We start from the raw sequence: 20,689 nt of genomic DNA on the forward strand, positions 1-20,689 counted from the left end.
GAGAAGTTGAGAGGAGGGGAGGGATGGATGAAGGTGGAGGGGTGGTGGGGTTGGGCGGAGGAGAGGTGAGAAAGGAAAAGAATGGGTCGAGGAGAGAGGGAGAAGAAGTGCAGGGAGGAGAGCTGGAGGAAGGTCGAGGTAATAGAGGACAGGGGAGGGAGGAGAGCTGGAAGAAAGAGGAGAGAGGTGGAGGAAGAGGAGATGGGGAACAAGGAATTAGAGGGAAAGGAAAAATAAAGGGAGAGGAGGTGAAGGGGAGAATGAGGTGGATGAAGAGTGGAGGAGGCAGGAAGTTGGTTGGGTGGTGGGAAAGGAGGACAGAACAATATTGGAGGGAAGGAGAGATGGAAAGAGAAGTGCAGGGTGGGGAATTGGGAGGAGGGGGGCAAGAGATGGAGGAATGTGTGACGGTTAAATATTCTCAAAACGCATAATTTAGGACCAGCAATCAATGAGAACCAGAATTTATTGTCACGAACACATCACAAAATTCATTGTTTTGATGCAGCATTACACAGTGCCAATATTGTTATAAAATTGCATCAAAAGTAAATGAATAGTGCAAGAAAATAGGAGAAAGTGAGGTAGTGACTGTGGTTCATTGTCCATTCAGAAATCTGATGGCAGAAGGGAAGAAGCTGTCCTTGTGCCACTGGGTGTTCATCTTAAGCCCCCTCTACCTCTTTTCTGAAGGTAACAGTGTGAAGAGGGCATGGCCTAGGTTGTTGGGGTCTTTGAGAATAGAGGCTGCTTTCTTAAGACACCGCCTCTTGCAGATCTCCTCGATGGAGTAAAGTCTGGTTTCTGTGATGGCACTGGTAAAGTTCAGAACTCTCTGTAGATTTTTCCTGTCTTTGCGTTGGCACCTGCATACCAGACAGTGAACCAACCAGTCAGAATGCCCTCCATTGTCAGCTCGACTGATGAGGTCATCAAGAGAATCAAGTTCCTTGGAGTGCACTTGGCGGAGAATCTCACCTGGTCCCTTAACACCAGCTTCACAGCCAAGAAAGCCCAGCAGTGCCTCTACTTCCTGCAAAGGCTGAGGAAAGTCCATCCAGTCCTCTTCTGCAGGTACACAGGTTGCCCCCTGCAGTAGGCTAGTGATGTATCACCACACACACGCTCTGTTCTCACTGCTGCTATCAGGAAAGAGGTAGAGGTGCCACAAGACTCACACCCACCAGGTTCAGGAACAGCTGCTATCCCTCCACCATTGACTCCTCAATGACAAACTCAATCAGAAGCCCCTTTTCCGCTGGCATCCCTATTAATTGGCTGTGGAGTGTCCTGGGATAGGAAGCCCTTTGTGCTGTTTCCACTAGGCCACCCTTAACTGGAACATTAATTGCTTTTCCACCGAACACAACTCATCCCCGGGGATCGGAGTGTTTTACCTTCAACTGGAAATGGGTGACTTTCTGCTGTCCCTTTTCCACTGATTTTATCAGCCTGTTGGTGTCAGCAAACGTCAGGGATATGAGTAGGGGGTGGAGGTGGTTAATCCCCAGCATGAAATGATGTAATTTGACACCAGTGTTCGGTCAGTGTTCCTTTACCACTGGCCCCTGTCCCAGTAAATTCCCAGTTAATTCCTGGGACAGGGTGGCAATGGAAAAGGGGCTAGAGACTCATTTAAGGACTCTTATTTTTGCACTTCATTGATTTTTAAAAAAATCTCTCTGTATTGTACAATCAGTTTGTTTACATGTGTTTACATGTGTACGTTGAGTACAGTTTTTTTGCATGACCAATAAGTGGTAATTCTCCCTCGCCCACAGGAAAAAGAATCCCGGGGTTGTATGTGATGTCATGAATGTACTCTGACAATAAATCTGATATTTGGATCTGGATCAACTCTCCTCTCCCTCAATGGGGACAAACTGCCTAATTGTTCCTTATCAGACAACCCTTTCATCAAGTGAAGGAGCTTGATACGGTGTCACAGCAGGTAGTGCTGCTACCTGATTGTTACACTTTGAGATGGTTACCCCTCAATCAGTTTCATTCACCTCATATAAAGGAGTTGATGTTTGAACTCAGTATTGTGCTGTTCTGTTCATTGAATTGTGTGCTGCAGGACGCTTACGGTAGTTCTGATATATTATAGGCAACTGAAGGAGGAAGTAATGCAGACTTCATCACTCCCCAACCCGTTCTCGGAACTCTCACACCAGCCCAGGACCCCTACTCTCAGCAACAGTTCCAAACCACCAGCCACCAGAGGCACACACGTGAGTTCTTAAGCTGGAAGAGAAATTTGCCCATGATATTCTCCATCAAAGCATCTAGGCCTCAGGACAGAGTCGGAGGAAGAAAATAAGTGTGAGAGGAGGGCTGGGGGGAACGAGGTGTGGAGGGGAAGGAGAGGCCAGTTAGAGAAGAGAAGTAAAGAGGATTAGAGGCAGACGAGTAAAGGAGGGTGAAGCTCCAACATTCCGAAGGTTCTTCATCCAGGACAGAGAGAGGCTGGAGGTCACAGTTGGGGAGGTGGTGTCAGAGTTGCTGATATGAATGCGTCCTTGGTGTACACTGCAGCCAGGGGAGGTGGGGGGGGGACTGCTGGTGGAGGGAGGGAGGGATAGTTTCGGTACTGGACGCACAGCAGTCCCTTTGGGATGGTGGTGAGTTTTTGGTGTCGTTGGGACTGCACTGACCAGGTAAGTGGAGAGTCTTCCCTCACATTCCTCATGAGCATCGTAGCTGATGGAAGGAAGGTTATTGATGAAGCAGCTGGAGTGGTTTGCCCCAGAGGCCGTGCTGATGTCCTAGACTGGGATAACTGACTTCCAACCATCTTCTGTTGCACAGAACTGTGACTCCAACCATTGGTGTTGTGTTCTGACGAAAGCTGCACAATGCCAGTCTGCTGCCTGGATGTGAAGGCCAGTTGCTCCCTCCTCATCTCTGGAGTTGTTCTTTGCTCCATGTTTAGATCAGAATCAGAATTTATTGAAATGAACATATTTTGTGGCAGAATTACAATGCAAATATTGCTATAAATTACATTTCAAATAAATAAATAGTGCAAAAAAAAGAAGGAGAAAGTGAGGTGGTGGCTATGGTTCATTGTCCATTCAGAAATCCAATGGCAGAGGGGAAGAAGCTGTTCCTGTACTATGGAATGTTCATCTTCAGGGTCCTGGACCTCCTTCCTGATGGTAGCAGTGAGAAGAGGACATGGCCTTGGTAGTGATGGTCCTTGAGGATAGAGGCTGCTTTCTTGAGACACCGCCTCTTATAGATGTCCTCAATGAAGTGAAGACTGATGCCCATGATGGCGCTGGCCAGGTTCTCAACTTTCTGTAGTATTTTCTTGTACTGTGCATTGGCATCTCCGTACCAGACACTGATGCAACAGTCAGAGTGCTTTCAATGACATACCAAATCTCCTCAAAGTACAGTCGATGGTGAGCCTTCTTCATGATTGCATAGACATGGAGGCCCCAGGACAGATCCTTGGAGATCTTGACACCTAAGAACTTGAAGTTCTTGACACTCTTCACTGCTGACCCCTTGATGAGGACTGATTTGTGTTCTCCTTAAGTCCACAATCTGCTCCTTAGTTTCTCCAACATTCAGTGCAAGGTACCATTCACCTGGCTGATCTATCTCTGTCCTGTACACTTTCTCATTCCCTGATGTTCTAAAGCCCAGGTCAGGTACTGGTGAGCAGGCTGTTAACCATCAGTGATGACTCCCAACACTTGGCTGATGATTGATGACCATCTGTCGTACTGCACTTGTCCTCTGTGAACGGAATGGACGGACACTTTTCATGGCCTTGGCGCAGTTCATGTGTAGTTGAAACTCTCCCAGTCCTGGCCAGCCACCACCATTCCAATCTCACTGACCCTGAGGCCCAAACAAAGATTGCTGCCTCCATCCGATCACACTTTGTGGACATCAGGAAAGGGAAACTAGGAGAACGCAAACCAGTTTTCATGGAGGTGTCAGCAGTGAAAAGAAAGGGTAATGAATTTCAAATTCATATTCAGGTAGAGATGTCAACATCTCTAAAGATCTATCCTGGGGCCATCATGTCAATACAATCATGAAAAAGGCTCGCCAGCGGCTATATTTCATTGAGTTTGAGGAGATTTGGAATGTCGCCAAATTTTTACGGGTGTAGAGTGGAAAGCATTCTGACTGGTTGCATCACTGTCTGGTATGGAGGTGTCAGTGCTCAGGACAGGAAAAGCCTACAGACGGTTGTGAACTCAGCTAGCACTCATTAAGAAGTGGCATCTCAAGAAAGCAGCCTCTATCGTCAAGGACCCTCACCTCCCTGGCCATGCCCTCTTCTCACTGCTACCAACAGGAAGGAGGTACAGGAGCCTGAAGACAAACACCCAATGGCACAAAAACAGCTTCTTCCCCTCCGCCATCAGATTTCTGAATGGACAATGAACCATAGACACTTTTGGTTCTTTTGCACTACTTTATTCATTTTTAAATAGTATATTTAAGTAATTATAATTTGTAGCAATTTTTGCATCTGTAATGCCCAGTACACCTGCTGCAAATTTTATGACACATGTTCATGACGATAAATCTGATTCTGACTTTATCCTTTGCTCATCCAATCGCACATGCTCCTCCCCCAGCAATGGTTTGGTTTTAAGATGTTAATTAATACATTCTTTTCAAATCTCCCCATGTCCTTGGCATTCCTTGAAAATCACCTCCAGCTGTAGACACTCCAACAGATGACACCTCTAATGTGGCCACTTCACTTGCCCCAGGAACAGGAAGAAGAAAAGCCCTGGAACTATTTGGGAGAAAGCAATTAATATTTTAAAAGTGATCCTGCTGAACTGGCAGATGTGTGATTCAGGGCCGATGGCAAAAGAGGACATGGCTTAGAGGGGTGGACGTACCCCACTGCTGTCATATGCTTTATATCATGTCCCTGATATTCAAAGGCCTTACCATCACTGAATCCTCAACAATACCCCAGGATGGGTTACCAGTTACCAAGGCAGTTGGACCAGACATCAAAAGCGAGAAGGTCACAATGTAGGTCTCCCATCATGAACTTACCCCGAGGCCTTTCCACCATCTGCAGAGTATGTCAGGAGTGTGATGGGTCACTCTCCACTTGCCTAGATGAGTGCAGCTCAAACAAACCTCAGGAATTCCAACACCATCCAGGACATAGCAGCCCACTTGATCAGCACCCCATCCACCCACTAAGTATTCTCCCGTCTACCACCAACACAGTTCTGACTCCTCCTGCAAACTCTGGGACTTCTACCACTAACAAGGACAAGAGCAGCAGACATAGTGGCATTACCGCCTGCAGGTAACCCTCTAATTGGACCACTACTCCTTCTTCTTCTTCTTTGGCTTGGCTTCGCGGACGAAGATTTATGGAGGGGGTAAAAAGTCCACGTCAGCTGCAGGCTCGTTTGTGGCTGACCAGTCCGATGCGGGACAGGCAGACACGATTGCAGCGGTTGCAAGGGAAAATTGGTTGGTTGGGGTTGGGTGTTGGGTTTTTCCTCCTTTGCCTTTTGTCAGTGAGGTGGGCTCTGCGGTCTTCTTCAAAGGAGGCTGCTGCCCGCCAAACTGTGAGGCGCCAAGATGCACGGTTTGAGGCGTTATCAGCCCACTGGCGGTGGTCAATGTGGCAGGCACCAAGAGATTTCTTTAGGCAGTCCTTGTACCTTTTCTTTGGTGCACCTCTGTCACGGTGGCCAGTGGAGAGCTCGCCATATAATACGATCTTGGGAAGGCGATGGTCCTCCATTCTGGAGACGTGACCCATCCAGCGCAGCTGGATCTTCAGCAGCGTGGACTCGATGCTGTCGACCTCTGCCATCTCGAGTACCTCGACGTTAGGGGTGTGAGCGCTCCAATGGATGTTGAGGATGGAGCGGAGACAACGCTGGTGGAAGCGTTCTAGGAGCCGTAGGTGGTGCCGGTAGAGGACCCATGATTCGGAGCCGAACAGGAGTGTGGGTATGACAACGGCTCTGTATACGCTTATCTTTGTGAGGTTTTTCAGTTGGTTGTTTTTCCAGACTCTTTTGTGTAGTCTTCCAAAGGCGCTATTTGCCTTGGCGAGTCTGTTGTCTATCTCATTGTCGATCCTTGCATCTGATGAAATGGTGCAGCCGAGATAGGTAAACTGGTTGACCGTTTTGAGTTTTGTGTGCCCGATGGAGATGTGGGGGGGCTGGTAGTCATGGTGGGGAGCTGGCTGATGGAGGACCTCAGTTTTCTTCAGGCTGACTTCCAGGCCAAACATTTTGGCAGTTTCCGCAAAGCAGTACGTCAAGCGCTGAAGAGCTGGCTCTGATGGGCAACTAAAGCGGCATCATCTGCAAAGAGTAGTTCACGGACAAGTTTCTCTTGTGTCTTGGTGTGAGCTTGCAGGCGCCTCAGATTGAAGAGACTGCCATCCGTGCGGTACCGGATGTAAACAGCGTCTTCATTGTTGGGGTCTTTCATGGCTTGGTTCAGCATCATGCTGAAGAAGATTGAAAAGAGGGTTGGTGCGAGAACACAGCCTTGCTTCACGCCATTGTTAATGGAGAAGGGTTCAGAGAGCTCATTGCTGTATCTGACCCGACCTTGTTGGTTTTCGTGCAGTTGGATAATCATGTTGAGGAACTTTGGGGGACATCCGATGCGCTCTAGTATTTGCCAAAGCCCTTTCCTGCTCACGGTGTCGAAGGCTTTGGTGAGGTCAACAAAGGTGATGTAGAGTCCTTTGTTTTGTTCTCTGCACTTTTATTGGAGCTGTCTGAGGGCAAAGACCATGTCAGTGGTTCCTCTGTTTGCGCGAAAGCCGCACTGTGATTCTGGGAGAATATTCTCAGCGACACTAGGTATTATTCTATTTAGTAGAATCCTAGCGAAGATTTTGCCTGCAATGGAGAGCAACGTGATTCCCCTGTAGTTTGAGCAGTCTGATTTCTCGCCTTTGTTTTTGTACAGGGTGATGATGGTGGCATCACGAAGATCCTGAGGCAGTTTACCTTGGTCCCAACAAAGCTTGAAAAACTCATGCAGTTTGGCATGCAGAGTTTTGCCGCCAGCCTTCCAGACTTCTGGGGGGATTCCATCCATACCTGCTGCTTTGCCACTTTTAAGTTGTTCGATTGCCTTATATGTCTCATCCAGGGTGGGAACCTCATCCAGCTCTAGCCTTAGGGGCTGTTGAGGGAGCTGGAGCAGGGCGGAATCTTGGACTGAGCGGTTGGTACTGAAAAGAGATTGGAAGTGTTCTGACCATCGGTTGAGGATGGAGATCTTGTCGCTGAGGAGGACTTTGCCGTCTGAGCTGCGCAGCGGGCTTTGGACTTGGGGTGAGGGGCCGTACACAGCCTTTAGAGCCTCGTAGAAACCCCTGAAGTCGCCAATGTCCGCGCTGAGCTGTGTTCGTTTGGCGAGGCTAGTCCACCACTCATTTTGGATCTCCCGGAGTTTGCGCTGAAGATGGCTGCATGCGCGACGGAAGGCTTGTTTCTTCTCTGGACAGGACGGCTTTGTAAGGTGAGCCTGGTGGGCAGCTCGCTTCTTTGCCAGCAGCTCCTGGATTTCCTGGCTGTTTTCGTCAAACCAGTCCTTGTTTTTCCTGGAGGAGAAGCCCAGTACCTCTTCAGTGGATTGCAGTATGGTAGCCTTCAACTGATCCCAGAGGGTTTCAGGGGACGGGTCCGTGAGGCGGGTTGCAACGTCGAGCTTTGCTTTGAGGTTTGCCTGGAAGTTTCCTCTCGCTTCGTCTGACTGCAGTTTTCCAACATTGAACCTCTTTCTGGGGGCTTTATTGTTCCTGGGCTTTGGCTTGAAGTGAAGGTTGAGCTTGCAGCGAACCAGCCGGTGGTCAGTGTGGCATTCCGCGCTAGGCATGACCCTGGTGTGGAGCACATCTTGTTTGTCACTTTCTCGCACCAGGATGTAGTCCAGGAGGTGCCAGTGTTTGGATCGGGGATGCATCCAGGTGGTCTTAAGGCTGTCCCTCTGCTGAAAAAAGGTGTTTGTAATGACAAGCCGCTGTTCTGCGCAGAGCTCCAACAGGAGGCGCCCATTGTCGTTGCACTTGCCGACGCCATGCTTGCCCAGGATTCCTGGCCAGGTTTCTGAGTCTTTGCCGACACGAGCGTTGAAGTCGCCCAGGATGACAACCTTGTCGGCTGTAGGGGTACGTTGGATGAGGTTGCGCAGGTCGGTGTAGAACTTGTTCTTTTCTGCTGGTTCCGCCTGGAGGGTTGGAGCATAGACACTGATGAGGGTGATGTGACGCTTGTTTTGAAGTGGGAGTCGCATGGACATGATTCGGTCCGAGAGGCCTGTCGGAAGGTTTTCGAGTTTGGAGGCAATGAAGCTCTTGACCATGAAGCCTACACCAGATAGGCGTCGTTCATCCGAAGGCTTGCCAGACCAGTAGAGTGTGTAGCCCGCGCCGCGTTCTTGGAGGCTGCCTACATCTGCCAGGCGGACTTCACTGAGAGCGGCTATGTCGATGTCAAGTCTGAGGAGTTCATGTGCAATGAGGGCAGACCGACGTTCAGGTCGATGGCTGTCAGTCTTATCTAGCATGGTTCTGATGTTCCAGCATGCTAGCTTGAGTTTGTGAGCATCTTTTGAGGGGGAGGACGTGGAGGGGGAGGACGTGGAGGGGGAGGACGTGGAGGGGGAGGACGTGGACCTGTCCTCGGGCCTGCGCAAAGGAGCTTTTAGGTGGAGTGCAGTGCGCGCAGTACTGGCCCCACCCTTTACACCCATGGTTCGTGTGCCGTGGCCAAGCAAGCTGGGACGTGGCAGCGAGGTCCTTGGGTCGTAGGTTTTATATCGGAGTGGCCTTCTCCTATGCAGGTTTCTTACCCGGGCTGGAGGGGCCTGCCTCCCCTCCTAGGTCGGTCCATACTGCCCGGACCGGGACCACTACTCCAACATGGAAGCATAACCCCATATCCTGAATTCCCCCTCCCCAAAAATTCTGTAAGATAGCTTCACCAAATGACTGCAGCAGTTCAAGAAGCTTGGTCACCACCACCTTCTCGAGGGTGTGTGGGAATATGTATTAAATGTTGGCCCTGCCAGTGATGCCGAGATCTCAGATGTGTGGCTGTACTTGACATCTTAGCCCCACTCCTGCTCTCACCCATCCTGCCAGGAGGCATGGCAAGACAGATTCCTGTCATTAGTAAAACATGAAAGTCTGCAGGACCATGTTGAAATAAAAACACTGGTAAACCACCGTAATGTACAATTATCTGGTCGAGCATATCTATTGGCCGGTTGTACCTGTGGCCCCTCCCCACAACCCCCCCTACAACTCTGTGCAGGACAGCCGAACAGTAGGGATATGCTATGTTCTCAAGGTAATAGGGAGAATCCTGGGAATTATAGCCCCCTGAGTCTTACATCAATGGAGAGGATTCTTAAGGGCAGGACTTATGAGGATTTACAGTCTTCTCAGGGATAGTCAGCATGGCTTTGTGAGGGGAAGGCTGTGCCTCACAAATTGAATTTTTTGAGGTTACAAAAGAAATTGATGACTGTAGGGCAGCAGATGTGGTAAGGCATTTGACAAGGTCCCTCATGAGAGACTCGTTCAGAATGTCATGAGGCATGGGATCCATGGAACCCTGGCTGTGTGGATTCAGAATTGACTTGCTTGTAGGAAGCAGAGAGTAGTAGTGGACGGAAAGTATTCTGCCTGGAGTTCCACGGGGATCTGTTTTGAGACCCCTGCTCTTTGTGATTGTTTTAAATGACCTGGTCTAAGTAGAGGGATGGGTCGGTAAGTTTGTGGATGATAAGAAGGTTGGAGGAGTTGTGGATAGTGTTGAAGGTTATCCTAGGTCACAAGAGGATATAGACAGGATGTAGATTTGGGTGGAAAAATGGCAGATGGAATTCAGTCTGGATGCGTGTGAAATGATGCATTTTGGAAGGACAAACTTGAAGGCAGAGAACTTGGTTAATGGTCGGATACTTAATAGAGTGGAAGAATAGTGGGAACTTGGAGTTCAAATCCACACATCTCCCAAGGTTGTCACTCAGGTTGCTAGCATAGTGAAGAAGGTCTATGGTATGCTGGGCTTCATTAGTCAGGGGATTGAGTTCAGGAGTCGAGAGGTAATTTTGCAGCTCTATAAATCTCTGGTGAGACCACTCTTAGAATATTGTGTTCAATTCTGACCACCTCATTACAAGAAGGATGTGGAAGCTATGGAGAGGGTGCAGAGGAAATTTACCAGGATGTTGCCAGGATTAGAAAATTATGTCTTCTGAGGCAAGGTTAGCGGAGCTGGGGCTTTTCTCTTTGGAGCAAAAGCGTATGAGGGGTGAATTAATAGAGGTCTATAAGATTCTGAGAGGCATAAATAAGGTAGACACCAGTAGCCTTTTCCCAGGGCAGGAGTAGCAAACATCAGAAGAAATCTGCACAGGGTTATGGGAGACATCAGGGATACATTTTTATGTAGTTGTGGATGCCTGGAATGCATTTCCAGGGGTGGTGGTGGTGGAGACTAGAACAATTATTTTTTTGCTAGGGGCATTTAAGAGACTCTTAGATATGCACATGGATGAAAGAAAAATAGAGGGTCCTGAGGTAGAGAGAGTTTTGGTTTTTTTATGTCGGCACAACATCGTGGGCTGAAGGGCCTGTGCTGTGCTGCAATGTTCTGTGTTCACCAGGAAGACAGCTGCAAATCCAGAAGGTGGTTCACCATTGCCTCCTCAAGGGGCATGTAGAGGCCTTGCCAACAAAGTCTAGGTTGCAAGAAAATGTTGATCAAGTCTGTCTTGTGCGCCTTGGAGCTACGTAGAAGTTGTAGTTCAGGCTTTGGAAGGTGGCTGGAAGGTGGTTGGAAAGTTCCCCTCGTCCAACGTACTGCCAAGGGTTATCTGGGCAGGAGGGCAAGGGCCATGCATCATGCACCATTGTTAAGGAGGAGAAATTTGCAGGAAGAGGGCCATTGGAGTGGTTATTGTGTTGCTGTGGGACAGAGTGGCACATCACTGAGGAGGCAGTGGGTGACTGGAGAGTATCGTATCTTTTTGGCCGCTGGTTAGTGACTGGAGAATTGGGGGTGGGGTGGGTAGCAGGAGGGGCGGACCACCAGTCAGGGGAAGGCTGGTAAAAACTAGGCCCGGCCCATGAACCAGCACCTAACACAGTGGTTCTCAACCTTTCTTTATCCACTCGCATACCACCTTAAGTATCTCTTTACTAACCACAGAGCATCTGTGGCAGGGGGTGGCCAAACTTGCTTGACGTAAGAGCCACATACAATAAACTTCAGATGTTTGAGAGCCACAAGACATGAAAAAAGATTACATGCACATTTTGACCGTGATAAATACCTGCACCGTTCGAGGCATTGGGAGCTCGGATGGGTGGGCAGTGGGGACCGGGTGGTAAGTCCACAGTCAGGATGTCGGGAGCTCAGATGGGTGGGCAGCCAGGATTGAGTGGAGAGTCCATGTTTTGAGTGCCAGGAGCTTGGATGGGTGAGCAGCCGGGGCCCAGGTGAGAGTCTGTTGGGGCAATGGGACTCCGGTGGGTAGGAGGTTGGGTCTGTGCAAGAGATGGCGGTCTTAGCATCAGGCAGCCAGGTCTGGGTGGTAAGTCCACGGTCGGGACGTTGCGAAGTCGGATGGGCAGGCGGCCAGGACCTAGGCGAGAGTCCATGGTCGGAGTGTCGGGAGCTCAGATGGGAGAGGGGCCGGGGTCTGGGTGAGAGTCTGAGGTTGGGGTGACTGGAGCTCCAGTGGGTGGTCAGCCGAGGCCTGTGCAAGAGTCAGCGGTCTCGGCATTGGGAACTCGGATGGGCGGGCGACCATAGTCAAAAATAGGTGGTTGACTTTTATAGGTGTATATATGTTATACATATCAAATTTTTTAAACACCCACTAGAACTACCATTGTAAGCACCAGGTCATACAACTTATTTCCCGCTCCGCTAACATATTTCCCCAAACCACACTTCATATGTCAAAGAGCCATGTTTGGCTACCTCTGACCTATGGCATAGGATGCTGTAGGTGCTCCGTGGTTAGAAAGGGATTACCTAAGGTGGTGTGAGAGTGGAAAGAGAAAGGTTGAAAACCACTGGCCCATGGTGTGGAGTGTAGGCCCACAGATGGTGAAGCTGAACAGAAGTGCTGTGCCTCTCAGTGGTAGGTATCCTAGGGCAGCTGATCATGGCACACTGTAAACACAGTGATTGCAGGAACAGGGAGTGGTGTGTGATCTCACATCTCACCTTCTGCTTCCTTTGTTCTGGGCAGATGAACTTCTGGCTCAACATCTGTTTAAACTTCAAAGGTCAGACCCCACACCCGCTCCTATCCTTTTTCAGTTTGATCCGTGTTTCCTAGTGACATTAAATATGCTGTCTAGACACCCATCATGCTTCATGGTTTATGGCTACTATAAATAGGCTTAGTGCTGAGTTAAGGGAACTCAATACCCACCGCCCAAGTGCCTTAAAGTGACAGGCCATTCTCATTGAAACAGCCTTGGTCTTGAGGAATGAGAGGAGACGCAACTCTAGGCACCATAGACTCAGTGGACGTGGAGGCCCATAGGTCTCGCACTGTCGGAGTGGGGCATTTCTGACACTACCTGAGCTCTCACAGTAGCATTGTAGAAAGCCTGACATAAGGCCATTCAGCTCATCGAGCTCAGGACCGAAACATTGGCTACTCTTTATGTTCAATTGCCTCATTCAGGTGGAGGTGAAGAAGCTGTTGTCCCAGGCGAGAGAGTCAGTCAAAGGCAGAAACTCTCCCCCAGAGAGCTCAGGTCAAGGACAGTGTGAGGGACAGAGGCTGTGAGGGGAGGGCATGTGGGGAAGAGGGGGTGAGGGGAGAGGATGTGGTGGAGAGGGGCTGTGAGGGGAGAGGGGCTGTAGGGGGAAGGAATGAAGGGGGGGCTGTGGGGGAAGGAATGAGGATGTGGTGAAATATGTAAGGGATGGGGCAGGTGTGGGGTAGAAATGCTTGCTGGAGGCTGAGGGACCAAATGGCCTGGATTGGATGGGTCTGGTGCTCGGCGGGGCTCTGCAGTGGGGCTGTCACCAAACTGTGAATGAAGGCAGTGGGGCAGCCATAGCTCTCTGTTCCACAGCTCGGTAAAGGTACACCAGCACAATCCATTCCGTCTGTCAGTGGACACCTACATGTGGCAACCCCATGATTATTCACGACATCCTGATAACAGTCAGTGCGGATAATGGACGGATAATGGATAGGGAGACCAGGCTGTCTCGTTGCCCCAGTGACACTGATGCTCTGGATTCTTCCTTGCCTAGACAGAGCTTCCTCAGAACGAATGAAACATTATCTGTGCTGAGGAGATGAAAGGAAAGCAGATCCTTGCTCTCCCTGGGGGCAAGACTCCACCGAAACCTGGGAGGGCACGGCAACGACTGAGGCTCTTACACCTCTCCTTGTTTCCCGCAGGTTGTTACCATCTTCAGTGAAGATGGAATGGGGAGATCATTGGAAGTCATGGCCACAGTGACAGCTCAGGATGTTTGTGGCCTACTCCTGGAGAAGAATCGTTGTGTTGATGAGGAGAGCTGCGTTCTGGTGGAGACCCACCCCGAATTTGCACTGGGTGACTGCACAGTGGCCCCCTGCACCCTCACCCCTTCCCATCCCCTCCCTCCCACTCCCATCCCACACATCCCTCACCCTTCACCACACCATGAGCCAGGGCTGTCTGACTAAGTTGTTTCAGGAGAAGGGGACTCAGACAAGGCCCAGGATCTCTCCAAGTGGCCAGTGAGCAACCCTGAATCATGTCCGTCAGACGGGATCGGTCAATAGCAGCCCCTCCTGTATCTCATCAGGACTGGGAGTTGGGGAGCGGCGGATTTTGCTCTGAGCCTTTGGCCAGGGATCTGACGAGCTGCTGTTCTCCTGCACAGTGACCAGACCAGTGGATCTACCCCTTCGTGGAATAAGTGGGAGATGGAGCATCGATCTGCCAGGTTCCCAACATGACTCCTTTTCTCAGCCACGCCATATGATCTCATGGTGGCAGATGTCCTCTCCACTTCCACCCCATTTCCCAGTTCCTCTAGCACCATGCCCCCAACCCAAACTCCTCCCCATGATCACCCCACCAACAAATACATTCACCATCGCTAAACATTCCCCCATTTTCACCACTGCTTAATGCCCCTTCTACCCCGACCTCACCCATCCACCCCGACCCCACCCATCCACCCCAACTCCACCCTTCCTCCTCAACCCCACCCTTCCACCCCAGAACACCTTTCCAAGCTGGCGCACCTTTCCACCCCAACCCCACCCCTCCACCCCAATCTCACTCTTGCTTCCCAGCTCCTCCCCACCCTAATCTCACTCTTGCTTCCCAACCCCACCCCATCCTTCCACCCCAAACCCACCTTTCTACCACAACCCACCCTTCCATCCCAACCCCACCCTTCCATGCCGACCCATCTTTTCACCCCAACCCCACCCTTCCTTCCCAACCCAAACCCAAACCCAAACAACCTCAACCTCACCCCATCCCCACCCTCACCCCCAAACTTCATCTTCAATCTACCTCCAACTCACCCTTACTCCAACCACCCCAACCTTACCTGCACCCACACCCCCACCCACAATCTCACTGCCACCCTCACCAACACCCCCACTCCCATCTCATCTCACCCCACCACCACACCCAACATCACCCATGTCCCCACCCCAACATAACCCCTTCACCCTCAAACCCAACCCCTCTCAACCCCAATATCATCCCCAGCCTCACCCCCAACCCTGCACCACTCCCAGCTCCATCCTCAACCCCAACCTCACACCCAAAAATTAACCTACCCTTTAACAGCCCCTCCACCCCATTTGCCAACGCCACATCCATCTGCCACTACATTGTGCTGCATATATTCCCAGAACGAGAAATGGTTCAGATGATGTTTTGAACATCCACAGATTGAACTTCCAATATCTGAGATTCTTTGGTCTGAAATGGGATACATATTTGTTTTGGCTGTGAATGAGCAGAAACTGTGGAGATTTAAAGGGATGGAACTTTGCATTGAGAGAGCTCGAACCCAGGAGGGCACAGACGATGGGGTGGTGTCAGAGCACCCTAACCAACAGGGAGTGTTCAATGATCAGGAGGTTTGAGGTTAAATCCCTGGGAACCCAATTATTAAAAGATGATTTGGCCAATTTGCAAGACATTCGGGATGTAATTAGTTAGACTGTCTGAGTAGTCAAATCACTTAGATACAGCAGTATATCTGGTCAGGAGTACGGAAAGTTCGAACACAGATCAGCCAGAACCTCACTAACAGGTGGAACGGGCATAAGGGACGATCCTGCTTCCTCTCCTGTTCATCCCAAACTCCTCTAACTCGCTTCTCTGTGTGTCTGCCCCAGAAAGGTGTTTGGAGGATCACGAGTTGTTGGTGGAGCTACAGGCAAACTGGCCAATCAACACCAGCAGCAAATTCATCTTCAGGAAGTACTACGCAAAATATGAGTTTTTCAGGAATCCTGAGGTAGGATCCATCGGGAGTATGGGAACTTTGACCTAGAACCCAAGAAAGATACAGCCCAGAAAACAAACCATTCGTCCCTTCTAGTCTGTGCCAAACTATTATTATGCCTAGTCCCACTGACCAGCACCCAGTCCATCCATGTATCTGTCCAAATTCACCTTCAATGTTAAAATTGAGCCCGCATTCACCACTTCAGCTGGCAGCTCATTCCACACTCCCATCACTCTCTGTGTGAATATTCCCCTAATGTTCCTCCTAAACTTTTCCCTTTCACCTTAATCCACGCTCTCTGGTTTGTATTTCACTTCTTCTTTCTTTGGCTTGGCTTCGCGGACGAAGATTTATGGAGGGGTAATGTCCACGTCAACTGCAGGCTCGCTTGTGGCTGACAGGTCCGATACGGGACAGGCAGACACAGTTGCAGCGGTTGCAAGGGAAAATTGGTGGGTTGGGTGTTGGGTTTTTCCTCCTTTGTCTTTTGTCAGTGAGGAGGGCTCTGCGGTCTTCTTCAAAGGAGGTTGCTGCCCGCAGAACTGTGAGGCGCCAAGATGCACGGTTGGAGGCGATATCAACCCACTGGCGATGGTCAATGTGGCAGGCACCAAGAGATTTCTTTAGGCAGTCCTTGTACCTTTTCTTTGGTGCACCTCTGTCACAGTGGCCAGTGGAGAGCTCGCCATATAGCACGATCTTGGGAAGGCGATGGTCCTCCATTCTGGAGACGTGACCTACCCAGCGCAGTTGGATCTTCAGCAGCGTGGATTCGATGCTGTTGGCCTCTGCCATATCGAGTACTTCGATGTTGGAGATGAAGTCGCTCCAATGAATGTTGAGGATGGAGCGGAGACAACACTGGTGGAAGCGTTCTAGGAGCCGTAGGTGATGCCGGTAGAGGACCCATGATTCAGAGCCGAACAAGAGTGTGCGTATGACAACAGCTCTGTATACGCTAATCTTTGTGATGTTTTTCAGTTGGTTGTTTTTCCAGACTCTTTTGTGTAGTCTTCCAAAGGCGCTATTTGCCTTGGCGAGTCTGTTGTCTATCTCGTTGTCGATCCTTGCATCCGATGAAATGGTGCAGCCAAGATAGGTAAACTGATTGACTGTTTTGAGTTTTGTGTGCCCGATGGAGATGTGGGGGGGCTGGTAGTCATGGTGGGGAGCTGGCTGATGGAAGACCTCAGTTTTCTTCAGGCTGACTTCCAGGCCAAACATTTTGGCAGTTTCCGCAAAACAGGACTTGTATTTACTTTGCCTAGATCCTTATAATTATATACTGTAAACCTCTATCAAATCTCCCCTCATTCTTCTCTGCTCCAGGGACTAAAATCCTACAGTAGTTCTCAACCTTTTTCTTTCCACTCACATACCACCTTAAGTAATTCCTATGCCATCGGTCTTCTGTATTTAGTGAGGGATTGCTTAAGGTGGTATGTGAGTGGGAATAGGAGGTTGAGAATCACTGCTCTAGACCCAATTTTTACTGAAATATTTTGCTTGAGAACATTTGAATTGACCATTTCCTTTGGAGTTATGAAACTGCACATAAAGAGCCAATTAGGTACGATTAAAACAGTGGTTTTCAAATTTTTTCTTTCTACCCGCATACCACCTTAAGCAATCCCTTACTAATCACAGAGCACCTATGGTATAGGGATTACTTAAATTGGTATGTGAGTGGAGGTCTTTATTGGCTTTCTTGGCCCCCTCCCACATCTCCATCAAGCACACTGAACTCAAAACGGTCAACCAGTTTACCTACCTCGGCTGCACCATTTCGTCTGATGCAAGGATTGACAAAGAGATAGACAACAGACTCGCCAAGGCAAATAGCGCCTTTGGAAGACTATACAAAAGAGTCTGGAAAAACAACCACCTGAAGAAACACACAAAGATCAGCGTGTACAGAGCCGTTGTCATACCCACACTCCTGTTCGGCTCCGAATCATGGGTCCTCTACCGGCATCACCTACGGCTCCTAGAACGCTTCCATCAGCGCTGTCTCCGCTCCATCCTCAACATTCATTGGAATGACTTCATCACCAACATCGAAGTACTCGAGCTGGCAGAGTTCGCAAGCATCGAATCCATGCTGCTGAAGACCCAATTGTGCTGGGTGGGTCACGTCTCCAGAATGAAGGACCATCGCCTTCCCAAGATCATGTTCTATGGCGAGCTCTCCACTGGCCACCGAGACAGAGGTGCACCAAAGAAGAGGTACAAGGACTGCTTAAAGAAATCTCTTGGTGCCTGCCACATTGACCACCGCCAGTGGGCTAAGCGCCTCCATCCGTGCATCTTGGTGCCTCAAAGTTCGGCGGGCAGCAACCTCCTTTGAAGAAGACCGCAGAGCCCACCTCACTGACAAAAGACAAAGGAGGAAAAACCCAACACCCAACCCCAACCAACCAATTTTCCATTGCAAACGCTGCAACCGTGCCTGCCTGTCTCGCATCGGACTTGTCAGTCACCAACGAGCCTGCAGCAGATGTGGACATACCCCTCCATAAATCTTCGTCCGCAAAGCCAAGCCAAAGAAAGAAAGAAAAAGAAGTGAGTGGAAATCTTCAACTGAGTGTAAAACAAAGTTGACCTCCTTCATAATGTAGTGTAATATTTTAACCAAATGGCTTTGTACAGGGAATGGTGGTAGGGTTAGCCAGGAGGAGTCTTGTATGATTGGAGCCCACACTCTTTGCTGTAAGTGTGTTTTAATTATGTTGGTTTCACACTGTTGACCCTTCTCTGTGCCAAACCCTGACTGCACATTCAGTACCCTTGGCTGCCTCATACACAAGTCCTCAAACCCTTTGTGGTAATGTTCTGATCTTGATGGATAGGAGTTTACGTTGCCGTTTATTGTCATGTGTACCGAGATTCAATGAAAAGCTTGATTTGGTGTGCCATCCAGACAGCTCTGACACAGAAATGACAGGAAGCAAACAACGGGTAAAAAGGAGAGAGGGAGAGTGAGGGAGGGACGGTGCAGCAATGAGGAAGGGAGGGAGCAGGAGTGTGGGAAGGAGGGAGTGAGGGAGCAGTGGTGAGGGAGGGTACTGTGGGAGGGAGAGAGGGAGCAGGAGTGTGGGAGGGAGCAGTGATGAGGACTTTAGAGCATCAATTCACCCTCCTCACAGACAATGATTAGGTGCCACTGTTCAGCATGAGTATGTGCCTGATAGGGGTGGATGACAAAGAATCCAGACCCACAACAAAGGAAACCAATGAGAACAAATCACAGGGTGGCATCTTCCCATCGTGTTTTTCAGCAGGAGGTGACTGGGATATATCCGAATGGGAACTTGAAATCCCTGTGACAGGACTTGAGTAAGAGAGAGTCTTCCAGTCAGATCACATTTATCTTTCCGACAGGCATTTTTCCCGACGCACATGCTGGCAGAAACTATGGAAGCTGATGAAGGGATTCCACTAGCACAGCTGGCACAGGTGAGACACCTGTGGCAAACTGCCCCAGAATGACATGACACGGGGGATAGAGAGCCCAGTGGAGGCTACTCTTGATTTCTTTACATTTTTAAAGAGATGGGGAGGTTCCTCTGTTTTCCAAACATTCAAAGAAAGCCTTTTTCTTTCTTCAAGAATTTCCTAAATGCCAGGAACTGTCCTGAGGTACAGGGGTTTCTTCACCTGAAAGAGAAAGGAAAGAAAACTTGGAAGCGGTTGTACTTCTTCCTGAGACGATCGGGATTCTACTACTCAACCAAAGGCACGTCCAAGGTGAGTGAATGCCCAAGCACAATGGACCTGGGGCACATCATTAGGGCAAGGTGCCACATGTCAGCTTCATCTGAAGCGAGATCTCAGCAACACATTGCAAGACACTCATCTAATTGTAGAAACATCGTGTGATGCTGTGGATCCATACATTGAGGTTAATAAAATGATAACGTGATGCTCAGGTTCTCTGCCATCCAAATCTTTCATGATGTTACATCCCCGGAAGGGGTGTAATCCCTTTGTTAGGCAGGCAACTCTGCAGGGAGTGTTTTTACATAGATAGGTTAGAAAGAATAGGTCATGCAGCCAAATGGGTGGTGCCAGAATCGATGTTCCACACCAGCTTCACCGAGAAACACATCTCTGCTCCTTCCTTGCTTTGGTGTTTGGCCAACACCCTCTAGCTGGCATTCTCCTGATAGCACATGGTTCCATCTGAGTATGAACAACCTCACACCAACTCCAGTTTGTCCCTGCTCCACGCTTTTTCTTAGTTCTTCAAAGTACACAATTAATGTTAGTCAACCGGGACCAATGCCTGAAGAGGGCGCACAAAATCAATGAACCGGTGCGGACTCGAAAGGCCAACATGGCCTGTTTCCGCTCCGTAAATGGTTATATGGTTATGAAACACCGAAGATGGAAACGCAGGAGATGTGGGAACGTACTCTGGGTGTGGAAACATACTCTGGGTACTCCTCCTGACACTAAGCTTTAAGTTACAGTGAATGATAGGCTGCATCATGTAAACATGTACATGGACCTTTAGTGAGTTCCTGAAAAAATCCTATAATGAGTTAATGCCCACAAGTACCTTCCAAGTATTCAAAAAAATAAGGAGACAGATTTATTACAGAGTCAGGGTTTGGAAGACTCACAAATTAGTTTGAGGGATTAAAGGATTGTTGAACTAGTGAAATGCAATCAAGGCGCAGCAGTGAAATACGAATTGTGGCTGATTGCACAGAGCATTCAAACACTGGTTCATTCAGCCTGTGCTAAACAAAGCTTTTAGACATCACAGAAACAATGGGAGAGGAAATACAACATTTACCAGAAACTAGACAGGTGTGTTGAAAGGGAATGCTTACAGTAATACAGCCCATTCAGAGCCAGCTCTTCAGCGCTTGACGTCCTGCTTTGCGGAAACTGCCAAAATGTTTGGCCTGGAAGTCAGCCTGAAGAAAACTGAGGTCCTCCATCAGCCAGCTCCCCACCATGACTACCAGCCCCCCCACATCTCCATCGGGCACACAAAACTCAAAACGGTCAACCAGTTTACCTATCTCGGCTGCACCATTTCATCAGATGCAAGGATCGACAATGAGATAGACAACAGACTCGCCAAGGCAAATAGCGCCTTTGGAAGACTACACAAAAGAGTCTGGAAAAACAACCAACTGAAAAACCTCACAAAGATAAGCGTATACAGAGCCGTTGTCATA

General features: G+C 49.3%; 1 protein-coding gene across 1 annotated transcript in view; it reads left to right on the plus strand.

Moving 5' to 3' along the window:
• Window positions 1-20,689, plus strand: part of LOC138746668 (growth factor receptor-bound protein 7-like) — an 82,613-nt gene that overhangs the window by 48,165 nt on the left and 13,759 nt on the right. Inside the window, exons 8-12 of the mRNA XM_069904959.1 lie at window positions 2,111-2,234; window positions 13,432-13,588; window positions 15,385-15,506; window positions 18,879-18,953; window positions 19,107-19,244. Coding sequence (XP_069761060.1) covers window positions 2,111-2,234; window positions 13,432-13,588; window positions 15,385-15,506; window positions 18,879-18,953; window positions 19,107-19,244 — 616 coding nt within the window. The remainder of the gene's footprint in view (window positions 1-2,110; window positions 2,235-13,431; window positions 13,589-15,384; window positions 15,507-18,878; window positions 18,954-19,106; window positions 19,245-20,689) is intronic.

Source organism: Narcine bancroftii, chromosome 12 (assembly GCF_036971445.1).
Source record: "Narcine bancroftii isolate sNarBan1 chromosome 12, sNarBan1.hap1, whole genome shotgun sequence".
NCBI classification, from domain to species: Eukaryota; Metazoa; Chordata; class Chondrichthyes; order Torpediniformes; family Narcinidae; genus Narcine; species Narcine bancroftii.